Below are 27653 nucleotides of genomic sequence, written 5' to 3'. Positions count from 1 at the left end.
TTCTCTGCACTGCGAAATCTTTAGCTCAATCCCTGCTCAGTATGGAAACAAAGATTTTTCTGTCTTGTAACTACGACCACAGTTAATACGCATCACTTTTCTCGCCTGCTGCTACTTGAGTAAACCAGATTTCTCCCTTCGCCTTCTTTCTCTATTGTTTAAAAGAAGGTGACTGCATATTTAAAACTTTGGGCAGCAGATTGCCCTTATTATAATGTGCTACTCAATAAGATGTTTGAATTGCGTAATCATCAAGTAATAAAGATGTATTTTAATTATCCAAGGATGTTATGGTTCTTCAAAGAATTCAAGACATCTACTATACGTCTGCATGTACTTACTATTTCGACCATGACTAAAAAGTGAAACGTACTATGATTTCGACTCTGTAAATTACCACATTAAAATAATCTGCAAAATCTACATCATCATCACACACATATTGTGTGTGAGCGTAATAGATGTAGTTGTTGTAGCTGTAATAGATTAAAGGTAGTTTATTGCACGAATGCAATGAAGAAACTTGCAGACAAACGCAGCTGTAAGATAAGATATACCGTATATACCCGCGTATAAGTCGAGATATTTTGGACAAAAAAAAAAAAAAAAAAAAGACTTCAAAGTGGGGGGTCGACTTATACGCGGGGCCATAAAAAAATTAAAAGAATCGGAAGTTCAAAATCAGAGTGGATTAGTTCCGGTCGACCAACATTTACAAAGGGAGGCAACATTAAAAAGCCCGATATTACATTAATTGCTCAGTGGGTTAAAAATGCTTGGAACGAAATACCCTCTGAAATGATTATAAAATCATTTTAAAAATGTTGTATTAGCAACGAACTAGACGGCACGGAAGATGCTGTTTTTGAAAGTGAAAATGACGACGAAGGCTCTAGTAGTGAATGTAACAACACAGAGTTCGAGACTGAAAATATGTATGATGACGAGCCAATGACGACAGGATAGTTCTATGAAATGTTTGGCGAATCTGACCATGAATCGGACGTTGAAGGATTTTGATTTTGTTTATTTACCAAGGTATTTTTTATCGTATATCTACATTTTTTTCTCAGATGATTTTGAATAAATGTAGTACTTAAAAAGAATTTTCGAAGTTTCTCGATCGATTTCAGAAGTGGGGAGTCGACTTATACGCGGGTTTTTTACTTTCTACGAATTTTTTATGTCGAAATGGGGGGGTCGACTTATACGCGGTATCGACTTATACGCGGGTATATACGGTAATTAATTTTTAGACACATATTCTGATTCACGCACAAAATTTAGCATTATTCGCACAACAAACTATTTCATTCCCATAATAAATTACTGCTGGACACATATTCTTATTCACACGTATCATCATGAGGGCAATATGCATCCAATCTTGATTATATTCTTTCAGATTTACATATTAAGACATAGCATGGATGATAGACAGAGGTAAGCGACAGTATTCGAGAACGAAATAAGCAAAGTAGAAGAGTGCGTAGTTATCGAGTATAAGAAGCTTAGTTTAAAAGAAAGGTTTTGGTTCATCAATAGAAATCTTGACCTGTAATCGGATAACAGTTATCGCTAAGGCAGGTTACGTAAAGATGTATGATTCTGATTAATCCTGAAAGGACGCAATTTAGATTGATATGTTAGGAAAAGCTACTACTTTAATGACAGAAAGAACCCAAACTGAAATGAAGAATAAAGATGACTATTATAAAATAAAATTAGAAGTTTGCTTTACATATTTCTAAGATAGAAAGGAAAAATACCCAAATTAAATGAAAAATAAATGGAACTATTGTCAATTAAGTTAGAAGTTTGTTTTACATATATTTATTTATTAACGTCACCTAAGGGAAAAGATGCTTTCATGAAGGACTTTCTAAGGAAACTGGAAACCGGGAAACTAAATTTGCAACCAGACTATTCTTCAGAATTCGAACGTCGATCGAACTATTAGCATTTAGCTGTCTTATCTGTTCGGTGAGTCTTGTACATTTTTTATTCATCAGATAGGAAGCTTTAGGCTAATATTATAATTTAAAATTTAAGTAGTAAAAGTATATAGGTTCACTTTTAAGTCACGAAATTTTGCATAAATGTCCTGGCAATAACCACAGTAATTTTAATTAAGTTTTTTAACGTGATCAGCTTACGTGAAACAAAAACTTGGACACTTAAGAAAGTGACAAAGGTATCTAGAATTTTACAGAATATTATGCCACAATATTATTTGTTCTTCAAAAATTTAGGGAAAATATTAAGTGATAAGAGATTAATAAAAGTTTAGAAGTAAAAGAGAATTTTAAGGAATGCACTGTGTTTTTGAATCCAAAATGTGTTTAATAATTTCAGAAATTACAAGAATGTTGTTTATGAAAACAAAACATTTGTGTATTATTCAGTTTGCTACACTAAATAATAAAATCTGCTTATGTGGTTGGAGGTTTGGGGAAGAAGTTTAATCTGATTGGTCTGCCAAAACCACGCCTTGAACATTATCATCTCAAATGCGCTTTCACATTTAAAAAGTATTTAAAACAATGTCCCTAATAATCTATACTAAGTTTTTGCGCTGATTTAATTATTGACTAGTGTATTATATTATTATTTCAGAAATACTCAGTAAATGCAAGAAGATTTGAAAACATTCGTCACCAGAGTTTTAACTAAAAACGAAAGTAATTTTTCTCAAATGGAAAGTTATGTCTGTTTTAGAAATCTTGTCCCACCCAGTTTTCAATTATAAGAAAAAGCTGAGAGAAAAGGTACGCTGAAGCCAGAAACCGGTCAGAAGGAACTGGAACGAGCGTATGACCTAGTTTTTCACTGGTTTGAAGTGCCATTGGTAGAGGAATCCTCAAAAGCAATCATATATGTTTAAACGTCTGAGTGAGTTATTTCATGCGATAAAGCGAGAAAATATGAGATTCTAATGTTAAAAGAGTTTCGCCCAAAGACAGACAGTTTTCTAAGATGTATTCGCTGCCACGGACGTGTGCGTGTTAACATATTTCGATATGACTTTACGTAAAGTTGCAGCTTCTATTCATGAAAAATAAATAGAAATCATCTACGGTTAATAGTACTGACAGAAACCGAAGGTAAAACAATGTTATCATTTTCGAAGAAAACTTTTGCCCGGTTGCCTTGAAGTATTTAATTATTTTTATTTTTACCGTGTGTCTTCTAGTAATGTGTTTGAAAACATTTTTCGATTTTATTTTGTATATTTTTAATGAAAGCCGCAGTGAAGAACATTCACCTTATGAAAAGTTTTCATAATGCTCAACTCCTGCGGTAATAGTTACAGAAATTCCACTATAATTTAAACAAGAGTAAAAGGAGCTCAAAAATTCTATAATCAGTAATGTTATTTCTTTTCAACAAATATTCAATTTTGCTGATATATATACCAGCTGTTAAAAAGTAGTTGCCATTTTAAAGGTGAAAAAAAAAAAAAATGGCTGAAAAACAAAAAGTAAATCTTAAAACTTTCGTCATTCCTTTTTTATTAGTATCAACTTTACTATTCAATTTGGCTGTCTTGTACCGCAGTCACTTCACAAATGCAGTCGCTTTATCTAAGTCATGTGACAATTCTTCGAATATATCTAAGCAGCCCTTTGACAGATACATACATATCGCCTTTTTCGGGAAATATGCATTTAAAAATATGAAGATAGTGCGTGGTATGGCTAGAACCTTCAGTAGTATTTTAAAAAATACACAAAGTCCTATATTTTTGCATGTTTTACTGGATCTCAACAGCAAACAAAGGACTGGAAGAACTCTCAAGAAAGTAGCAAGGACATTTCGCCGAAGACTAAACGTAAGTTATTTTAGTAATCTGTTAAAGCTTTTCAAATTTATTTGTTAAATTTCTACTAATATCTCATGACAAATTATGCACAAGTAGCAGTATTACTAAAATATAATGTCTTCCTTTTTAAGAAAGCAGTAAATTTTAATTTTCATAGCCTGCGTTTAAATAAGTAAACTGACTGCATTCAGTCAATAGCTAATAATACTACTGAATAATATAATAATAAATACTTAATTTAATAATAAAATTATTAAATTTTACTAATACATTATTACCTGTAGCTAATAATGCATTGATCCCAAGCCTAAATTCAAAACCCCAGTTTGGATGGATTTAAATTGTTGTTCATAATTATATCTATCTATCTAGCTATATATATATATATATATACATAATAACAAACTAATATACTTTCGTTTGATAAATGTTACGAGTTTATCCTTTTTTGCCAGACAGAAAACTTTGTTAAATCTCTTGACTTTAAAAAAAAATAAGATGTTAAATTGCAATCTGATAATTATACATTCAGTACCTCGAGAAGTTTATCATTAAAGCTTAAAAAGTTAACAAAATATTTAAAACTTAAAAATTCCTAAATTTAAACAAAAGTGTAATTTAGTTTCAGAGTCTAATTTCAGTAACAAACTGTTAAAAAAGGTAAAATCAAATGCTAGAGAAAGAAAATTATGGTGTTATTTCATTGCAAAATAACGAAAAGAGAAATTTGTGAACATACTTGATAAAGAAAAGACAATTTTTAAAGGCGTACCTGTGCATTTGTTTTTGTAGATCTCTTGCAAATAGTTTGGTTTATCAAATTATGGTAAAGCCTGAGAGGGCTATCTGCCTAAAAAAAGGGATACATTCGTGGAGGACTTTTTAAGGAAAACTTGTTAGTATTCACCTCTTGCAAATGAAACTTTCAGCAAAGATTTCGCTTAAGTAGCAATTCACATTTTAAAAACAATAAAGATATCTTAAAGAAAGTCATCAGTAAGAAAAGCCTTTGAAGAAACTGGTCTTTGAAGAAGTGGCGAGAAAAATTCTTAAAATTTAAGTAGTGAACCAATTTGAAAGTCAATAACTCAGTTTTTTTTTTTTTTTTTTTTTTTCAAAATTAAGATTTAAAAGCAAATATAAGTACAAAAAGGTTTTTCGAGCCCTACAATTTTCTCAAATCACCCATATAGTTGTATCTAAATTTGCTTAACAAGCCTTAAGTGAATATTGAAACACAGGATTTAGAAAGATATTTGTCTTCTGAAAGCCTTTGATATTACTAGATCTATATTGTGGTAGACACATATTATGCATATAAATATTATGTAGGAGATAATTAATATCTTCTCCATTATAGGACAACACGCGCCAAAGAGTTTAGTGCATAAAGATGTCTATTAGCACCATTAAAATTAATTTACGATTCTTACCTGTTATGTACTATCCTTACCTGTTACCAGTGTTCTTGTTTCCAGAATAAGCAACATCAATAAGTAATTTTTAAAGTGAAACACACTGTCTCTTTGTTTATTGAAATAAGTAAGAGATATATTTCTTATGGTTAGAAAATTTTACCATGGTCGAAATGAGCTGATGTCGAAAATATGCTATCTTGTATGATGGCTTGTATGTCTTATCTGGACAAGAAATGTTTGGGGTATGTTATTCTGTAAAGATCCGATATAATATACTACGTGGTTATAAAAAATAACGTGAGGGTTCAAAGCCCTCTAAGAGTTAAGTATTAGACGAAACATAACCAAATTTGATGAGCTTACATAGTGTACCATGGGATCTTGTCCTCGTACCAAAAGTCACCAGCAGAGAAAATGTTGGCCCTGCAGACGTGTATTAGTGTGAATAATGAATGATTAAATACCTATAAGACACAGCACACATCAATTTTATTAACAAAAAATGGTTGTTACTTAGAAATTACTTTCAATATGATCACCATTGTGATGTTCCAAGAACTGCATACGTTGCACGATATTTCGTACCAAAAGTCACCAGCAGAGAAAATGTTGGCCCTGCAGACGTGTATTAGTGTGAATAATGAATGATTAAATACCTATAAGACACAGCACACATCAATTTTATTAACAAAACATGGTTGTTACTTAGAAATTACTTTCAATATGATCACCATTGTGATGTTCCAAGAACTGCATACGTTGCACGATATTTTCTACTGCGATTCGCACTTATAAGGATTAATATGTCTCATTTGCAACGTTATTCGATCTTTCAAAGTTGCAAAATCGAGGACATGTCCTTAATACATAACACCGTTAGGAAATCTCTGCAACCAAAATTCACAAGCTTCTGCAACCTAGTTGGAGATCAGGCGACTTCGGTGACCATACCGTAGAAATACCCGACTAATGACTCTACTGTCTGAAAAATATTGCGGCAACACACTCTGTACCTTAAGTCCAATGCGGGATATAGTTCACCCTTCTGCACAAATATCCTTGTTGCTGCAGTTGTGGAGCCACGAATTTCTGTACCATATTGGCATACCTGTCAACAGTAACGGTACAGATCACTGGTCCACTTTCACGATTTTCCTCGCAAAAGCAAGGACAGATGATAAAAGATGCCGTAAAGACACACCACACTGTGATTTTTTTGGAAGTGAAAAGGCTCCTGCAGGCAATCTTGAGGATTATTAGCAGCCCAAATGCGGCAATTATGTGTGCTAACCATTTATTAACCATTTGTTGTTAATAAAATTGATGTGTGTTGTGTCTTTGGTATTTAATCATTCATTATTCACACTAATACACGTCTGCACTTAATACCACAGCTCAAATGAAAGTGGGCTTTGTTACCCCATAAAATCTGTCACGAACATGTATCATTAACTTGCATGCGTGCTGAGAATCTCAATGAAAAATTAAATCAGGTGGCAGCATCGTCAAAGAGCAATTCTTGAACAAAAGAGATTTTATACAGATAAAACTTCCACATCTAATGTAGAATCTTCCGCGCCGTTGAGTATGGGATCTGCGTGTGCCGGGATACTACCCAAACACTGCTGGTACCATGCAACATTTGCCATCTCCTGTGCGAAATAACAGTTGCAAATTTTTCAACTTATTGCTGACTAACCGCTGTGCACTCCCGATTTGGTTGCTGCTGGTTCTTGCAATTTCAAGTAGTTGCAACTTCTTTAACTGCCGGAATCCACGGAGGAACCACTGGCATTCTGTTTCCGCTGATAATACAGTTTGACTAACAAAGCACGATTGCGTAAGATAAGAGTCATCGAAAGGCAGTTAGTCTTAGAATGATGAGAATTCCTCCAGCCTTTCTTTTTGTACTCATGAGCGCTACACGGAACGCGATTACCCACATCAATGCATTTTATTAGATAAACACGTCAATTTTCTTTCTTTCTTTTTTTTTTTTTTAATTTGTTTGAGAAAATTAAGTCGAAATCCCTTGGTTCACTATGTAAGTCAATCAAATTTGGTCATGCAGTACTTTACTCGCTAGACGGCTCTGAATACCTCATGTTATTTTATAACCACCCTACATATAAAGCAAAAATTATGAGAAATAAAACAGAGAAAGATTACCAAAAAACAGACATTCTATTGATTTTGCTACAAATTAACATACGTGAAGCAAACATAAGTATCTAGCCTCGTCTAGAAAGGAGGTGAAAACATCCGGTAGGATGTATATGATGACACTGATTTTACACTAGACATGATTATGATTTTAAGAAATCTCATGATCATCTTATGATTTTAAAATACTCTTAAATGTTATATATTTTATTTAAATACGAATTTAAAATTTCGAGCATTTAAACAAATATAATTCATTAAAGCGTGCTTTATGGTACTTAAAAACCTTCGCTAATCTCATATTTATCTGAATTAATCACTTTACAGCTTTTGAAGATTAATTTAAGAGATTTAATTTTTCCGTTTTTATTGGACTTTCGATCGCTTGTACACTTGTAACTACACTTCTAAACAATCCATTGAAACAAAATAAATATAAAATTTCAGAAATTTGTTCATTTATTTGCTAAAATTTATTCGTTAAAGCATTAATTTCAATAATTTAACAAAAGAAAATATTTTCAAAGAAATATAACAATAGAAATATAACCTAAAGAATGGAATAAATTCGGGCTTTAACAATTTAATAAAACAGACTTCTTATTTCGGAGGACGTAAACAGTCATAAAATCTAATTCCTTGTAATAATAAAGTTTACTGATTCTCTGATTTACTTCCTTCGTTCATATGAATGAATTTTAATTTGAAATCGAATTCTTTCATTGTATTTTTGAAAGGTTATCAAAATTACGCCGAAATTAAAGTTCACGGGCATTTTCTATTCTTTAATTAAATCATTTTGGGTACTTTTCAGTTATGGCTTTCCACAGTAAAATTTTCAGCCTCTAAGCACCTAATATGAAACCATAGGATTGCCACAAAATCGCAATATATTAAGAGTTTTTACAAAAACAATAACGGATCTTTTCCGTACGTACGACAAACCTTTCTACAGACAGACATACGAGCCAACGATGTCTATGAGCTATGTTTAAATTTATGTTTATGTTATTGTTCGTAAGTAATTTATGTTTATGTTATTGTTCGTAAGTAATTTATGTTTATGTTATTGTTCGTAAGTAATTTATGTTTATGTTATTGTTCGTAAGTAATTTATGTTTATGTTATTGTTTAAGTTTATGTTACTGTTCGTAAATTTTTTAAAGTATATCATTCTATTGTTTTCTTTATTTATTGAAATCGCTAACCTAAGGGATATATTTCTAATGTTTGGAAAACATTTTACCACGATCGGTATGTGCTAATGTTTCTGTCTGAAATAAGAAAATATTTCTCTCTGGAAGTATCAAAATTGAAAATGTGTTTTTCTAGATAAAGTTGTTCGGAACGTCTTGTCCTATAACGGGAAAGGATCTAAAATAACATTTAAATGTCTTTTCAAATATCCATCAATAATAAAATCATATTATCATATCATATCATCAATAATCAATTGCATAAAAAATCAATCATATTCATTTTCGTAGCAGAAAAAATTTGTCTAAGAAGTACAAGAGAACCTACTCTTTGAATCCATTTCAAGAATGTAAAACTGTAAATTCTTTGACTGTAGCCTAGTACAGCTTCTCCCCTGAATATAATCATATGTTTAAAAAATCTTCCCTAGAAATTATCTTCATAAGACAGTTAAAATCATGCGGAGGGCAAAAATTCGGCGAATTATTTATCAACAATATCTCTGGTAATATTCTTTCTTCATATACACTCCACTTCTTAAAAACAAAATATATCCATTATCTGCTAACTTTTAAAATTACATCTACAAGAAAAGTGAAATCTGTTGAATGACATTAAAATTCAACTCAAAAATTAATTTCAATTTTAAAAGCTGTAGTGTTTGTTTCCTCATTTCATTTTTGAGTGTAAAATGGCTAAAATCAATGCATTAAAAAAGCATATTACCTTTTGAATAAATTTTAGAAAATGAATTAAGAGATCTGCAACCTGTATGTTACAACAAAACTTCATCATAACTAATAGATTTTTTTAGTTCAGATGAAAGTATATAAAGAATTTAAATTCTTACAGTTAAACTTTAAATGGTGTTAAAAGTTTATTTTACTTATAATGTTTGGATATCAAATAACAGTTGTCGTAAAATGATATTAAGAAGTCCTACTAAATTGTGTTGTTGTAGTTGTCTTGTTCATGTATTTCATGAAAGAATGGTTGCCAGAAAATTTCCCAGCCCCTCATGAAGGTTGGACTTCCACCCCACTTTGGAGAGAGAGAACCCCTCTCCCCTTTACACCAAACCACTCGAGAGGACTTTCGGCTCTCTTCATATTTAGAGTTCCCCATGCCGCAAAAACACTATACATTTACAACATCCATGCCTTCTCCGAGATTCGAACCCGAAGCCTTTGGTATCGCAGCTGGCTTCCCTATCCACCTTAGCGTCTTAGCGGCTCTAAATTCAGTTTTTGAATGATTAACTTAACGCTGTATTCAGCAACGCACTATCGTAATATCGAACATAAATGAAACCATGTTTTTTTATTGCTGCTTGGAAACAGTGTCCATTTATGTTGAAACAATAACATCAGTGCACATGAAAACATCTGAAAGAGTATTTCTCGAATTTTCCTAACTTCTATTGCTGTTCTTCCTTATTTAGGGAAATTTTGAGCAATTTCAAGATCCATAACAAAGATAATTTGCTTCTATTTTAATGGTTAATTCATTACAGTTAAGGAATGCGAGATCTAACTGCTTTAAGAAGAATGCTTTCATGGGAGATTTTATGAGGTATTTTCTGCCTCCTTCCAGCATGCCTTCGTGGTAAAACTTTAGTCCACTCGGCGCGTATTGGAGAGGTCCAGGTTCGAGTCCTAGCGAGGGCACTGTTAATCCTGTTTTTCCTGCCTCCTGCTTCAAAATAACCTAATGACTGTACAAGAGAAACTGACTGGTATTTAACTTACATAGGAAGACGCCATGCAGACGACCATTCATTCGTAACTGAACCTTGAGTCACTTATCTATTTTTAAGTTTAAAAACTCGGCCAAGTTTTTGATGTCATCTTTCTTTACTAAATTAGTCATGAAAAAATAAAAGATAAAATTTCGATTTAAATCCACTCATAAGTGAACTTTATTTGAATTTATTTGCTTCAGAACTTTATTTGAAACAAGAATAGACTAAATATTTATAAATTATGAAAACTGAACATGAACTACTTCTTCTTTCATGCATATTTCGAACATAGCAGTTAGTTCAGAGAATATATTCGCAACGTACATCTTAATGAATGTCAAAGTAGGAATACTTTTTATTCCTTTTTTTAACTTGCGCAAAAGTTTTATTAATATTTTAAGCCCTGAATATGTTTTTGTGTGAAGAAGGAGGCTATCAGAGTTTCAAAAAGTGCTTACCCACATTTATTTTTATTTATCTATGAATATATTTCATAGCTTTCACAGTTCTGAAAGCTCTAGAGTCTTTCGATTGAAAATGCGGATATAGAATCAAGGATTAAGGCGACGTCGTGGCAGGTCCAACATAGTAATAATGAATAACGTCTGGCCTTTGTATATTTCTTTCTCTCCACTAATTTAACATTTGTAACTGTGAAATTGTCAGAATCAGCAAAATATGACAGTTTTCGTACAAGGTAATGTTTTTACATACTTTGCCTCGATCTTTCTCTACAGCTGCTTCAGGCATATTTCACAGACATCCAGATTATCCACTTTCCTCTATTTCAACCCAATTTTAACATGTACGCTTGATTCGAGAACTCGCAAATGTTACCTTCAGGCTATTCTTAATAAAACCTCTCACGTGATAATGTCATCTTAGCTGATCTTAAAGCAGAATTTAACGAAATTTTATCAAAAGCATCGCTGGTGACGTGCTGTGGAAGCATGATGTTATCGTATAACACTGAGTTCAACACATTTTGTTGTTTTAAGAAGTAATGAAAGCAACGCATTGAAAGTTTCATTCCAGCATACTTCTGAAATTTGAGCTTATGCTCATTTAGTATAGAAGACACATCCACACTCCCTCATTCCCTTTTCTAAGTAGTATTCTTTATTTATTTGATTTGGTTATTCAGTTTAATTTAGGGTTTAAGTTCTAGATTAGAAGTGTCAAAGCCTCAAAGACCGACAGAAAAGAAGGCAAAAATAAAATAAAGCAATAAATAATGATTAATTTAAATAAAAATAACATAAGTGTGTTAATAAACTAAATTAATAATGAGAAGATAAATAATCAACTAAAATAATATTTACTCGCGTATTTTTCCCCCTTTTTTACTAATTTTACTGTACAAAAATCGAGAAAGGAAAATTATATAAATATTTTGATTTTCAAATGACGCAGTTACAATGAGTACAAAACAAATGAAAACTATTTATGGATATACTACCTACTATCACAATAATATTATTTCATTAAAACAAAACTTATATTCCACTAAGAATACACAAGATATTAACACTTTGTTATTTACTAAGATATCTTCATTTTTACTTCCTTGTGTCTTGTATCTCGCCCATTTTTGTTGTTGTCAACTGCCTAGACCTCCAAACATTTAACGCTGCTGAAAATGCTGTGTGTGGTCTACCACAGCTTGCAAGTCGTCGTTATCTTCCCCCGTTGCCATCGTCTTCATCACCGTTCAGTCAATCTTCTGAACCATGATGAACATTAGCTATTTCTGTTTTTTTTAAGCTCTTTAATGTTATTGCTTAATCAATCAGAGCCCATGCACGGGAATTCCGCGAATTAATCAATTAGCAAGACGAAAGCGAACACTGCATAGAGGAATCCGTTTTCAAGCTTAAAGTAGCTTGCTTCTAAACATCTTGAGAAAGCAGAAAATTACGTAAATATTTTTTTATTCCATAAATTTGTGCTAAAACATTATGAAGAAGAATACTCGAGTGAATATGGTATATCGTAAGATTAAATGAAATAATAAAAGAAGCTAAGTTAATAAATAATGATAGTAAGTTCATGGTGCCAGAAAATCTAAACCGTTTAAACGGTATTTTTCGAAGTTAGGTAAAATTGCCTTTCCGTTTTCATTTCTAACCTATATAAAACTTTCTTGAATGGATGGGTATCCACGATAACTGTACATTTTCCTGTAAGGAACGTGGGTTTCTTTCTCAGCTCAGGTTTACCCATGCATTTTGCTCTTTCCAGAGAAAATGATCTACACGTTTAGCAAATTAGCAGTTTCAATTAACAATATCAACTTCATTTTGTTTCATAATAAATAGCAATGAAGTGCTATAAGGAATGTTGCTTAGTTAATATAAATTTCTGATAGCGTTGCGATTCATTTATACAACTAAGTACCATAACACATCTTACTTGGAACTCCGACTTGCTTCAGCGTATATTTACAATCTAACTCTGAATATAAGCAAATCCGTGTATATGCTGAGGAATAAGATTTTGCTGTATAAATTCAACAGGATTGAAAATTAGCTTATAAATTGAATTTAAAATCTTCGTATAAATATGTAATTATGTAACGTATAATATCATTTCGCTGATGAAACTATTTATAAATAATTTCGAGTTCATGCGTAAGCCGACACTCAAACTTCATTTGTAAAAAATTTTCTTAAACTCCCCGGCCTTAACTTGGGAATATGACGTACCTTAAAATCTAAGAAATGTGGGTTCCGATGCACTTCGATTGAATTTAAACTTGATTTAGATGTATTTCGATGGGCATTTCTTGTCGTTCGAGAACTAGAATATGTGAATTTTAACAGAAACCAGCTGCGCATTCCCTTCGATATTTGAGTCAGTAAAATTTTGAGTCAACATCTAATGAAAAGAAAGAATTTATTGTCGAAGGTGAATATTAGCCTAAAAGCGTAAATGAAAGAAAAAAAACTTAAACAAATCTCTAAATAAATAAGTAAGTAGACAAATAATCTAAAAGCTCTCAGATTTCATATTACACACAAAAGGGTCGTTTTTGTTTTTCATATCCACACATACATACACGTTTCGAGAGGATTTGGATTAATGTTCCTTTGAGCTAAAAATATATAAAACTATAATTTCCGATAGTCTCACGCGCTTTAAATAAAAGTGTTTTTTTCGTACAGTGTTGCCACTGCTCACTTTGAAATCAATGATTTTTTTAATAATAAATTCGTTAATTTTACCAAATATTAAACAGACAATAAAACAAAATCCAATTTCTAAATCTGAGTTTCCAGGTGCCCATACTCGGGTAGAGGACTACTTTATTCAAAATTTTATGGCTCTAGGAACTGTTGTTTCTTTACAATGCGAGAAACATACATACATTCACTCAGCTTCTTCATTATTTAATTTCTTTAAATATAATTCACGGAGATAATATTCGGTAGCAATAATCTGAAATTACGCCCAAAGGAGCTTTTTTTTAACGTTTTGCGTGTTATTAAATATCATCTTCGCACTTAAATCATAAAAACGTTCCTAAGCCATAAAATTGAATTCAACAACAATATCACAAAATATTTTTAAGAAAACCATATCTTTTTACAGTCTCGTGAGCTGGAGATAAAAATGCTATTCTTTCCGTAGAGTGCTGCTACAGGTCGTTTTGAAATCACTGAGTTTGTTAATCAAAAATTCGTTAAAGTTTTACAAAATATGAAAGCGAGAATAAAACAAGTTCCAAATTCCAAATTTGGGATTCCAGATGTCCATATTCTAGTGGAGGACTACGTTATTCAAAATTTGATGTCTTTAGATGTCTTTAGATTTAGTCAAAATTTGATGTTGTTGTTTCATAATGCGATAAACGTACATACATTCATGCAGATTCTTCATTATCTTGTAAGGCTTATCCTAAGTTTTTAACAGTTATTTTTAGCTCCTTTCCTGTCCATCCTAATTTCAGCTTACAATTTCCTACAAAAATGTGTTTTAAAATCGTTTTAATACAAATGAGTAATATTTTAGTCGAAGTTCCACTGACTTCGGGAGAGAGAGCATCTGAGTTTCTGACTAGCACGCATTTACCTTTTGGATACGTCTCTCTAAGCTGTTACTACGCTCGGCCATATTACAGGCCCTTGATAGCTTCGCTAAGCATTAGTCAAGTTCATATTTCTTACACTTTTAAGCCCAAATTGAGGATTTTTTTTGAGGTCGGGAAAGGGGCCGACTGTAATTCCTTATTTTGAGCAATAAAGGGTAATTAACCCATCTTGATCTTTACATTTCTGTTACTGAACTTAAGCAATTATTCGCTTAGCAGTTCACTAGGTTCCTCCACACTTAGGTGGTTAGATAAAAGGGAGGAACGCCACAATTTAATTTTTTTAAATATAATACAGGGCTGTAATATTTGGACGCCAGGTTACAATGGACTACGTAAAATGCCAAAATGACATTAATAGCCCTTCTGGACAAATTGCCCCCTTGGGATAAAAAAAAGAAAGAAAGAAAACTGTGTACATATTTCTGAGTTATTCAGTTAGGTTCCATCAGCTGCATAGGAAGAATTATTTCTTCTCGCTGTCTTTTTACGCTGTCCGCCGAAAACATCGCGGAGATTCAACGGAAGGCAAAAACGTCGCGGTGACAAAACATCGTGGGAGGATTAAAAGCAAAGAGAAACAATCGCAGTTCTAAAACATAGTGGTACAAAATATCGTAGTCGAAAATAAAGCGATTCAAAAACTTCTCAGTTTGAAAACATTGTCGTAAGAAATATCGTGGTAAAAAGTAAAGTACCTACATATCATCGCAAGAGGTAACATCGCACACATGCGTTTTTCAGGTTTTAAAAGCTGTAAATCCATTTTCGCATAATGATTTGGGAACACAAGAAGGAAAAAGGGATATTTTTACTTTATATTTCCTATTTTTGAATGAATTAATTAGATTTTGCTAAAAAAGTAAGAAGGAAACTTAAGCATTTAAAAATTGAAAATGAGTAGAAAATTAATGCAACTGCAGCACTTAACAGAATTTTAAATTTACATAGTTAATTAACAAAGGTCATTAATAAATTAATCTTTTTTATTAAAGCTTTACTCATAATTTTTTATGAAAAATACAGCCTAAAGATACTTAGAAAAAGGACGATAAATAACTACATGAGGTTAACTCTATAAAAGTTGCTCAGTTAATTATGAAATTATTTTCTTTCACGTGGACATGGCTAAAGCATTAAATGAAGATTTGTACCTTACAATAGAATGTAAACTTGTTTCGTACTTGCATTATCAGATGTTATTGCAGCATTTGTTAATCTGATATTGTTCAGGTGGAAATTATATCTTTCTTTTTTTTTTTTTTTTTCTTCCGTTTATTCTTAAAGTGTCGTTAACATTTCTTGCGCTTCCCAATCTTTATGCGAATATGCATTTACAAATTTTAAAATCTGGAAAGAGCATGCATGCGATGTTATCGTCGTGCGGGGATTTATAGGAGCTTTATTTTTTACTACGATATTTTCGACGACGATGTTTTAAAACTGCGAAGTTTTTCAACATATTTATTTGCGACGATGATTTTTTTATGACACGGTGTTTTCTCTTTGCTTTCTTCTTTTCTCCCACAATGTTGTGTACGACGAGGTTTTCGCCTTGCGTTGTTTCCTCTTCGACGTTTTTGTAAGCGATGTTTTCGGCTGTAACCCTTTAGACTAGTTCCATTTTGTTTGCATGAAAGACATAAAATATTTATAACTTCAAAAGTATATAACAGTTGAAAATATTTGACGTCAAATTATCAGGATTGTTGTAATTGGTAAACACTATCTCCATGACATCTTGGTTTCAAATAAGAAATGTTCGTGCTTTTCTAAAGATGATCGAGAGATTTTTCTTCAAAATCGACTTCATGAAGAAGGGCTGCAGATCCAAGTGAACTAAATTTTCATTGAGGCAGGCACCTAGACTTGTTAGCCTCATCCTGAGTAGTAAGCATTGCAAATATATATGATTTTTCGTAGTATTTCCGAGGGAGTATTTTAGGCAAAGTTCCAGTAGAGTACATAAAAAAGGTTAGTAATTATAATAAGTCTGAAGCAGAGTAGCAGGCAATGAGGCTGGATGGAGCTGGCGAATAAGATGTAGCATTTATTTGCAATATTTGTAGAAAGTGCAGGAGAGTGAAGAAGTGCTACGTCTGTTTTTGCGGTCGAAGTTCAAACGGCCGAAATATGGGCTACCGAAGCAGTTCTTTCATTCATAAGCGTGGCTGGTGATCAGGTGAGAATCGGGGGAGCAATCTTTCAGTTAATAAATGAATTCAAATTGCTTTTGAGTTGCATATTAACAGCAACAGTATTGCATTAATTACATAAGATGTTCTGAAAAGATGCTACAAGCTTTATTTTCTTAAACATCGCTGATACTCGGCATATAATTCTATTTACAAAGTTTCTTAAAATGCAGAATTTTATTACATTCGTTCCAATATTATTGAAATGGTTTTATAAAAGTAAAATTTCACATTTTCCAGAACTCCCGTAGAACAGAAGCTCCAGTTGTTAGCTCAAAAAGGGCAATTTTTCCAGAAGGGTAATTAATTTCGTTTTGGCATTTTGCGTTGGTTCACTATAAACGTTGGTTCACATAAACTTTTCAAATTTTTGCCACCAGATATTAGAGCCCTACATTGTATTTAAAGAAATTAAATAATGAAGAATATGAATGTGTGTATGCTTCTCGCACTGTGAAAAACAACGGTACTTACGGACATCAAATTTTGAATAACGTAATACTCTATTCGAATATGGGCACCTGGAAGCCCAAGTTTGGAATTTGTTTTATTATCAATTTCATATTTTGTAAACCTTTAACGAATTTTTGATTATCAAATTCAACGATTTCAAAGCGAGCAATGGCAGCACCGAATTTAAAAAAAAAAAAAAAAATCTTCAGCGGGCGAGACTGTGTATCGAAAATTCTAAAGGTATACTCTTTTTTAATTATTTTGTGATACTGCTGTTGAATTGAATTTTATGATTTAAACGCAAAGAACATGATATTTAATAAATAAAGATAACACAAAAACGTTAAATAAAAATCTGGAAGATTTCAGATTTTTTTTAAATATTCTTTACACTTTAAGTGATGAAAAAGAAAGTGTTCAATAGTTCATGATCCAAGTTTTTGGAGGCATAAAGAACGAATTTATTACGACATTATTCTTTATTATTACCCCCTTCATTCAAGTATTTTAAGAATAAATTTAGGCTATCTCTAAGTGTTGTAAGAAATAGTGTGCTTTGACGATTAAGATAGTATTAAAAAGAACAGCATTCGCTATTATTCTCCGACCCTCTAACAGTGAGCGTTCACACTTAGTGCTTAAATTATTCATTTCAAGTGTTATAATTTTGAGCATAGATAACTTCCTCACTTACAAGTAATATAAAGCACAAACTAAAGGTGTCCCATAAATATTAACATTTTTCAAAAAAACATTCGAAATCAGCCAGAAAGACAAATTTTGTTTAGCCGCAAGAATAAATTTTAGCTCAGTCTTTCACCGGCTGATGGCTTTTATATATCACAATAAAAATATAATGAGAACAATCATGATTATATATTTATATTTACTCTTTTGCATCTGTAGGTATATTATAACACTACTTACAATATATCAGTATACTACGAGCTCTCATTTCCACATCTACTTTTAAAGGATTTAAATTTTCACATTTTCATGATATCAGTGATTCAGTGCTATGTATCGGTGAAAATTTAGGCTATAATTTACCCATACTAAGAAAAATAAGATTCTCCTCTGTGATAAATATAAAACCACAAATTGATATCCCAGTTTATTGATTTTATATGATTCTTTATAAAGTTTTCAAATTTGTGAGACACCGAAGTTCCTAGACCAAAGACACACAGTTCCTAGAATTTCGACTCCTTCAAGTAAATGTGTGTAAAAAGTGTAGAAAATTTTCCAGATGTTTCCAGAATGCTTTCTACAAACTTTATTATGCTTTAAAAAGCTAAACAAGGAAAATTCAGTGTAGAATAAAATATAATATCAGAGGAATCATTCAGACGAAAATAAATTTGAAACAAATTTTATCTGGTAAAATGCGGTGAGGGGATACTTCACTGAGCTATGTAAAACACGTTGGATAAGAAATATCGTTCATTTATGGTAGTAATCTGCAAATCTTAATGTAAATTATCGATGTAAATTACTCGATGTTACTTAATGTAATTACTCGATGTATAATAATTTAAATATATTTTAAATTCTAGAACTTTTGTTTATGAAATCAAAACTCTTTTTAAGGCGCTACAGTATCATTTGGAAGAATCTTATGCGAAGAGCTATCAATCATTTAAAAGCAGAATAGGCAATAATTAATAACTGAATGTTTTAAGTAAGATAAGCCTTCGTTGTCTGCTAATAACTTAAAGAATGAAACTCCTACTAACGAGTTGGAACCCAATCACAGAATGAAGAACAATTGTTTTTCAAGATCAGTTTCTAATCATTATGACACATCTCAATAGAAACCTAACTGTCAAGCAACCAAATTTAAATCTTGCGAATAATATTGGAGATTTTTATATACCAGTGCTTTTTAAACAGAAGACATAGTGAGAAAGACCTTAATGCACCAAAATGCTAGTGATTTGCGATTCAGTGTTTTCATAATAGAAGACAGCCAGCCTACACTGAAGCGAAGAGATGGTATCCTGGCAAGTCGAAGTTCATTTTAATACCTGGATTTTACTTGGATGAACCAAAAGAATAAGAAATATTCCCGCCAGTATTACAGGATGTGACTGTTACAGCAATACAGATGAGATATTATTTGTAAAACTATAACGATAAATGGATACGCTCGACAGAATATCTCTGTCAACAGAGATAAAGTCGACAAAATTTTATAACAAAGTGGCTTGTTAGTGAAACTTTAGACACTGAACGAATAAATTGGGCAATCGAATCTTCCAAGTATATCGTTGTGAAATGCCCAGCTCCTAAGCTGTGAGATACTTTCCCCGCAAAGCAGGCTTAGGGTTGCCAGAAAGTGGTAGGTAAATGCAAGGTTGCCAGATTGGACACGAAATCGCCCATTTGGCGACAAAATTGGCGATATGTCATAGACGGAGCGAGAACATTCTAGAACATTCATACATTTTTAGCAGTTTTCTCTAGAACATTCTCGAAGGTAGGTTAAAGCTATATATATATCCTGTCTGTCCTGGGAGGTTGTAGTGTTCTGAGTTCAGAGATCGACCGAGTGGGGAGCTGTACTTTAGAATTTTTCCGAGAAGCTGTCTTCACTGTTATAGCCTGAAGACTGTGTTACTGATTGTTTCAACGTGTTTGTCGTAGTTTTTCGACGAGGGTAAACGTATCTTTGGAACTTTCCGCTGTCATAGTGCTTTAATGGGAAATAAATCGTGTTTTCATACTTTATCAAGTGTTAGCATCAATTACTCCAAATCAGCAAATCCATAGAGGGCAACAATATATCTTACAGAAATGAAGATATCGCTGGAGGGATCGTTGAGAGCTACTGAGATCTTTAGTAAACCCAATGCCATAAATTTCAATAAATTTGTTTACGTTTCGTGCAATGGCTTTTGTCGCCCGGGACGATCCTTGAATTTAGCCACTTTCTCGATACCCAAGAAAAGAGCTAAAAAATGTCAAAATGAAATATTAAGGAAATAAATTAAAACGCTATATTTATAATTAAAGTGAAACTTTAAAGATTTTAAAATTATATTATTATTTTGCTTGTTTTCAGTTTATAAAACCATATCAAAGACAGTGAAGGAGCAATGAAGGCTACTTCAGGGCTCCGAGTGCTGTTATGCAGACAAACTGGAAAGGTTTCTTAAATGCAGAATATGCGTTTGAATATATAAATACTAATTAAAATGATTTCCTACTGAGGAAATCTTTTCCACAACTAGCAACACTTATACAAACTGCGACTTATAACAGATACGATTGTATTCACAATGATATTACAATATTTAGAATTTTGTTTTGTAATTTGTATTAAAAAATAACCTGCAGAAGTTCAAAGGGACTACTGTTTAATATCCCTGTTTCGTTTTCTTTAGAATAACGGAATAAAATTCTTAAATACTTCTTTTTTAGAGAAGAATTCTTCTTTATTTATGTCATTGCAATCACAATTTAATTTATGTCCGTATTTTTCGTTCAAACGTTTCGACGGAGTGAAGAAAATATACTACTATCTTCCTTGTCAACACGACTATTTTTCTCCTTATATTTCTTTCATATGACAGTTCAGAATCTCGTTATTCTACACCTGCTTCGACGATCCACATGACTAACCTGTATAAAATAACATTTCACGCGAAAACTGCTGTGCTCCCAAATATACCGCCTATCGTGAACCACTCGCCCTGCCCCCCTCTAGCCACACAACTGCTTGCATGTGCACAGAATATGTAATTTAGCTTTGCGAAATTCGGTTCTAGATAACTTACATTGCATTATGAAATTCTTCTCTTAGAGGTCTTAGAGCTATGAAGATCCATATTGACCGAAGGAATGGAGTTCATTCCTCCAAACTCTGATTATTCCCTTTACTGATAGCGTGAAATTGTGTTCAGATTTTACATGCCGGAGTTAATAAAGATAAAATTCGCTGTCGATTGCAATATTTCCTCGCATATTCTTCCTTCCCTTTTTTTACTAATTTTATCGTCCGAAAATTGAGAGAGGAAAATTATGCAAATAATTTAGTTTCCAAAGTACGGGCTTACTGTAAATCTAGTAACATTAACGTTACAATGTCTAATAAGCTATAGTAACTTCTATTTCTCTGTAATTTGAATCTGGCCCATTTTTACTCTTGTCTCTACTACTCCTTAAGCCTCAGATCATCCATAAATAATTAGAAAAGCTAAATGGGCAGCTGACTTAGCAAAATAGCTGAGTGAATCTCAGTTCGTGTTTGCTTCTCTGTGATTGGTCAGTTTTTATATTATACTGTCATGTAATGTTCGATGTGACCTTCGCAGGTAGATTGAAGAATTTACCTTTGTTAGTAAAACTGAAACAATCATGAAACATTCACTACATGGAAGAATCAATTCTAAATTTTAGGGGAGCTCGTTCTTGAACTCATCCAGGAAGAACGAAATTACGCGAATATTTTTAAGATTTTCAGAATGTGTGCTAAAAAGCTAGGAGAAGATATACGATATTCATTCAGTTTCATTGAACAATCGAATATACATAAAACAGCAAAACCAATTTTGTTTACAATTATTAATTTTAATTTTTAAACACCTTGAGAGATGTTTAAAAATATTCAGAAACTTGAAGATATGTCTATTAGTTTTAATAAGAAATAATGTTAGGGCATAAAAACGTACCCACTCCTGGAGAGAGATATTTGTTGCAAGACTCGTGCACGAAATAATCTATAAAATAAGTGCACAGCTAGGTCTTGAATAATCAAGCTTTCTTCTTTATTAAATAAACGCATTAGACTCTACGTAGCACTAGTTTATAACTAAATAATATTATTTTGAGTTCAATGTCCACCATTTGTCGATGCTGTTTTTAATAATCCATGTTAAATATACGAGGCTACGTTCTACATTTTAATTTTCAGATGATTTAATTTTTAAATTAATTGGCTAATCATAGATTTTAGATTAAAATTGTTTTAGATGTTAACCTGGAATCAGCTATGAAGATCAAACTGAATATTTTTTAATTTTAATATTTTTGCATAGTTTTGATTTTTAAATGTTCTATTGAATTTATGAAAATGTGAAATTCTTGCATTGCAATTTTTTTCCTTTTAATATTTCCTTTTAACGAGAAATATCCGTTGACTGATCACCATAAAATGATGCAAAAAGCACCCAAAAAAATGTGCAAGAATCAATAAAATCTACAAAAACTATTCACTTTTCAATTCCCCTTTTTCTTCCGATGTTCAAAACTTATTTTAATAGAAGTTTTTAACATATCATTGAAATTTTCTTAGTTTCCTTAATTGACTCCGATCATTTTAAAAAAGTATGTAAAAATTTTAGATTATAAGTAACAGAAAATATATTTAATTTTTAATAAACAAATTTATATTATCTTTCAGAGTTAGAATCTGAAGGATAAAATCTAATTTTTACTTTTATTCTCAAGTAAGTGCAATTAATATGTAGTAGAGTAGTTCTTACATCAATATATCAAACTATCTTTCATGAGCACGACATGATAGGAGAGTTAAAAATGCTAAATGAATGATTTGTATTAAAGTTTCTAAAGTCAGGTTTCTAATGTTAATGCTGTTCTTAAAAACAGGTTTCTAATGTTAACATTTAACGTTCCTAAAACAACAGGTCTATGATTTCCTACTGAAAAATACAGAAGAAAAATATTACAATAAAATAGTAATGGTTTTCTAAGTTGCTACCTTTTTAAATATTAAACTCAATGATCAATAACGTCACATAACAGTCGTCTGCCAATATTGTTATTATAGCAATAAATTTCTTTATCACAAGCACATACAGATTATTTAATTTCTATCTGTAAAAGTGCAAGCATGTACTCAAAGATCATGTTCTAGAATGTCATCTTAAGTGTCTCGACTAAACGTGATGTGCATGATTTTACGATAATTTAAATATCTCTTACGAGTTCAGATAGCATATGGCAGTGAAATTTACTAAAATTCTATTCGGCGGTGCTTATCAGTTGTTATCATGTACTGTATAAATGATCACAACAGTCATGCGTTTTGAATGAGAAGAAATCTGTACAAGACATTATTTTGGTCATGGCATGCATGTTGAATTTTAAATGTATAGATATAATCTTTTTAAGATTTCAATTTAAAACATATGACCTTTTCCTTCCAACATACTTTCACTTTTATTTTTTATTTTACAGATAACTTATTATGATGTTAATGACATGGCAAAACAGAATCAGGATACTGTTTCTGCTATCAGAAAATTATTCTTTAGCAAAGATGTTGGACGCTACAACGACGACATTTTCTTCCTATCTGAGGTATTCCACGAAGCTTTCCCGAAAAGATTACATCAAGTTATTTTCCTCGATGTTGATCTGAAATTTTTAACTGACATTCAGAAGCTTCATCAAGAGTTTGACAAATTTCAACCGAAAAATGTTATCGGGATTGCGCCCGATCTTCAACCACAGTACCGAGTAGACTTTGCCAAATTCAGAACGAAGAATCCAGGAACTTCAGTTGGATCCCATAGACCTGGTAAACAAGGCTTCAATACTGGAGTAGTACTATTCGATTTAGATCGAATGAGGAAGTCTGAACTTTACAACTCTCTTTTAAATGAAACTTTATTAGAGAATTTATGCAAAAAATACGAATTCGAAGGTTACCTTGGTCATCAAGACTTTTTTACATTGACTGGTATGGAATTTCCAGAGTTATATTACAAATTAGATTGTTCTTGGAATCGTCAACTTGATGTTGGATGGCGAAATGAAGTAGATAATGCGATTTTTGATCTTTATCACCAATGTAAAGGCAAGATAAATATTTTGCATGCTAATGGTGACGCTGTTCTTCCGGATGATTAAATGTATAATATTTAGTACATTTAAAAATGAATGTTATGTGCAATGATCCTCTTGATGTCTCCCTAAAATAATATCTCCCTAAATAATATCTCTTCTATCTCTACATCAAATATTTTATTTAATAAACTGCCTTCCTTCTCTTTTCAAAAGTTAAAACTTGTTAAGTTGTTATAAAGAGAATCCCTTTTTTTTTTTTTTTTCAGCTCAAAGAAAGCTTCGGGAGTTAAGATGAAAACATTCGTAGCATACACCGCATCACGTTTATTTTTAAAACTCTACTGTTTTGTTGTTTCCATATACCTTTCCATGACTGTAATGAAGACATCAAAATTTTGAAAAGCATCGAAACAATTTTTTACCGTTTATGTCTGTGCATCACAAAAGTGTCAGAAACCATTAAGAAAACAAACATCATTTAGCCGATATAATTAATTTATATTTTTACAGGCTCTTTTAGTTAATGAAAAGGTTCTGTAATCTAACAAAACATATGTTTCAATTTCTAGCATATAATACATTGCAAGTTGGCCCAAAATAATGATATATGTACTCGCTTTAAGGCGGCCAGCCTCTCCTTTCGAAATATAAATTTAATGCTGTGTCTAGTATCTTTTGTTTAAGCTTTTATTCTGTTACATTTTGAGAAATTAAACTATTCCTTAGCGACTACAATTGCAACATAATGATTAACACATCACTTAACAGATGGAAGGTCTGTGGTTCCTGTCGAGCACGCAGTAGATTCTTCCATCTTTTGACTCTCTCTCAAAAAAAAGAAAAAAAGAAAAAAGTACCTTTACATAAGTTGTGTATTATTCCTTAGTAAAGTAGGCTGAAATTTTATGTTTCGAATATTAACAAATAAATGAAATTTGAAATCAGTTATTCTTTTTATCGCAAATTTTTTTTCACACTCCCAGATTAGTAAAGTCGTAATCTTTGCATAGTGATTATTTGCTCACATTTAAATTAATTTTGATCTTCCAGAGATTACAATTTATAAATTCTAGTACCATATTTATAAGAATGTTTGAAATATGTAGTAATCAAAACACTTGTCCAAAAAGAATATAATAAGAAGCAAATATGTCTAAAATATATATGAACATGTAGAACTCGATGCCAGTATATAATAAAATTACAACATCTGCATTTAACTTTGCATGAAAGAACTTAACACTAGATATTAAACTAGTTTATTCATGCGAAATTATTCACAATACACATCTGTTATGATAATATTAATCAAAATTAAGCACCTCAAACATGTAAATATCACGTATGATATGTATTTGCTTACATTTCTGTAGCATCTGTAAAACAGTACTATCATCTTAAACATGTGAAATTTCATACCCTGAACTCGCTTTTTATTGCCATTACAATAAGTCACATATTTCCTGAGAATATGCTTAGCCTTAAAAATAAAATTAATGCGCCGTTAATTATCAAATATTTATTGAATCTTTCATTGTTAAGGAGTGTTATACGTATATTTTAAATGTATTATATTTAATGTTTTCATTAAATGGTAAAACTTAGCATAAGTTCACAATAGTAACATAAGTTAACAACATAATAAATAACAACATTAGTAACCCATTAACATAAGTTACTAATGTTGTTATTTATTATGTTGCTTCAGATTTGTTTGAACATTAATCCCATTTTACTTCCTGCTTCCCATGCATCAAGCACATAAATAACAATTTTTAAATTTTTCCTTTAGTGTGTCACTTTTCCCATTATGCCGAAATTCTGGACACACAAATGCAAATGTAAATGTGAAACGTAATTCATCTTTCCAGTTTGCTTGAAAACATAAATATGCATTGTAATAAAGGAAATTTAAGACTTTTTTTGTATATCTACCTCTCAAGATGGGTTTATATATATGTGTGTGTGTGTGTGTGTAATCAAGAGAAAATAATTAAATCAAAAATAGATTACAAACAATCTAACAGGAAAAATAGAAGTCAAAATTGAAACAAAAGGAAAACAACTCAATAAAATAATATAAAATAATAATATAATGCAACAAAAGGTAGAAACTTCTCTGGTCTTTTTGAAGGAACAGTTGAAACATTTTCAACAGAAGCAAATTTTTGAATTGCATCTGTTTGATTATAAAATGTGCAAATAAAAAACTTTTTTTTTTTAACTTTAAAACAAAATTAAAGAAAATCAAAACTTTTTAAAATGCAAGGTAACTGAATTTTTTTTCAATCAGAAGACAATGATATAGAATAAAGTAATTTTCTTTTCAATTTATAATCAATCATCAAGATATCTGTTCGACGTGACTCTAAACAAATAACACTAGGCAAAAATTACAGAATATTAAATTAAAAAACTCTAAACAGAAACCAGGGAAACAAATGGGTTAATTAAAATTAGTCAGGAATTTAATATTTAATTTAAAAATATCAAATCTAAGAAACTGTAAAACTGATAACGGACTATTGTAAAATAAAAATTATTAAAATTTAAATTGAAATTCCAAAAAACGAAATTATATTATTTAATAATGAAATTCGTAATATAATTTTTCATTATTAAAGATTTCAAAAGCTAAGAAATAATGGAAAAGCTTGAAGTGTTAAATTTTATTTTCACAAATTTTAGCTTATTGCTGCTTTTGATTTTTTTCTTTATTTCCTGTATTCGAAATCAAATTATTTTCTTTATCACTTACAGTTCCCTAATCTTCAGCAATAGCATTTATTCTCGTAACACATGCCTACTTTAAGGGATTATATCCTGTGATATGATAATTGACATATAATGACATTAGTAATGTCTCAACAAAGCATAACTTTAATCACGGACTAAATAGTTTAGAGAGAAATGAAGTATTTTTGCACTTAATTCTCTTTCGTAGTACTCACTAGTACACTGGATACCCTAACGCACATGTAAAATAATCTAATATGCTGTCTTCGATATTAACGTCTATTGTACTACTCCAAATATCCAATATAAACTAACGAATCGTGTTGTCATATTGAAATTTTAAAAACTATGCATTCGTAAAATACTGAAAGCTTTGTGTTGTACTTTTCTATTAAATATAGTATAAATCGAAAAATATCAAATTATTTGAAATTGAATATTTAAATTGCTCACTTTGAAAACCTGATAAGCAAATGTACTGTTCAACAATGACAGTTCTTATTTCATGAAGATTGTTCAGAGCTTGACTTTTATCATGAGCAGGAATTTCCTCATAAAATAAAAATAAAAACTCACGACACCGTTCCTTCAATTAATAACATGAAAGAGATGAATTATCTCTTTAACATACTTTAACTTTCTCATTTTTAGTTCAAAAAAACTCAGCATCGAAAATAAATACACAATCTAATTAGACACAAATATTTTACGAGCGGTTTGCTTTTTATTTAGCTCTTTGTGGCTCTTAAACTTTGTTTCTTTTCATGCTGAAGAATTTCTTTGTTTTAAGTTAGGAGAATAGAAAAATACTTGACGGTTATTCTATGCTGAATCCCTTTTAATAACTTATGTAGAGAAAAGCACTAAGTCTTTCCAGGAGATTCAGCCTTAGATTTTTCAGAGCTATCCTGCAAATCAATTCTGCAAGTCCACTGATCTTTTAAAATCTCCTTTCATATTGTACATACAAGTAAAATATACAGGTCGAAAGAGTAAGCTTCTTAAAGTCAGTGATTTGGTTTTC

The 27653-nt window shown here is 31.4% G+C and overlaps 1 protein-coding gene across 1 annotated transcript; it reads left to right on the top strand.

The window, feature by feature from the left end:
- Positions 1–2642: 2642 nt before the first annotated feature.
- On the top strand, positions 2643–25813 carry LOC118203439 (xyloside xylosyltransferase 1-like). The gene is made up of 2 exons (XM_035375715.2): positions 2643–3832; positions 23282–25813. Exons 1-2 carry the CDS (start codon positions 3464–3466, stop codon positions 23954–23956), a joined length of 1044 nt encoding a protein of 347 aa, XP_035231606.1. The 5' UTR covers positions 2643–3463; the 3' UTR covers positions 23957–25813.
- The last annotated feature ends 1840 nt before the right edge of the window (positions 25814–27653 follow it).

The sequence above is a fragment of the Stegodyphus dumicola genome, chromosome 3 (genome assembly GCF_044657685.1).
Source record: "Stegodyphus dumicola isolate Sdum_Otavi_A_Nest chromosome 3, ASM4465768v1".
In the NCBI taxonomy this organism is placed as follows: Eukaryota; Metazoa; Arthropoda; class Arachnida; order Araneae; family Eresidae; genus Stegodyphus; species Stegodyphus dumicola.
Note: the sequence above shows the minus strand (reverse complement) of the source record. Positions and strands in the feature narration are given on the sequence as shown.

Bases quoted from the DNA above. Each gene is read 5' to 3' on its own strand.
- LOC118203439 (XM_035375715.2), top strand. From the start codon at position 3,464: ATGGCTGAAAAACAAAAAGTAAATCTTAAAACTTTCGTCATTCCTTTT. The intron at 3,833-23,281 runs GTAAGTTATTTT...TTTATTTTACAG, and splicing joins CATTTCGCCGAAGACTAAAC to ATAACTTATTATGATGTTAA.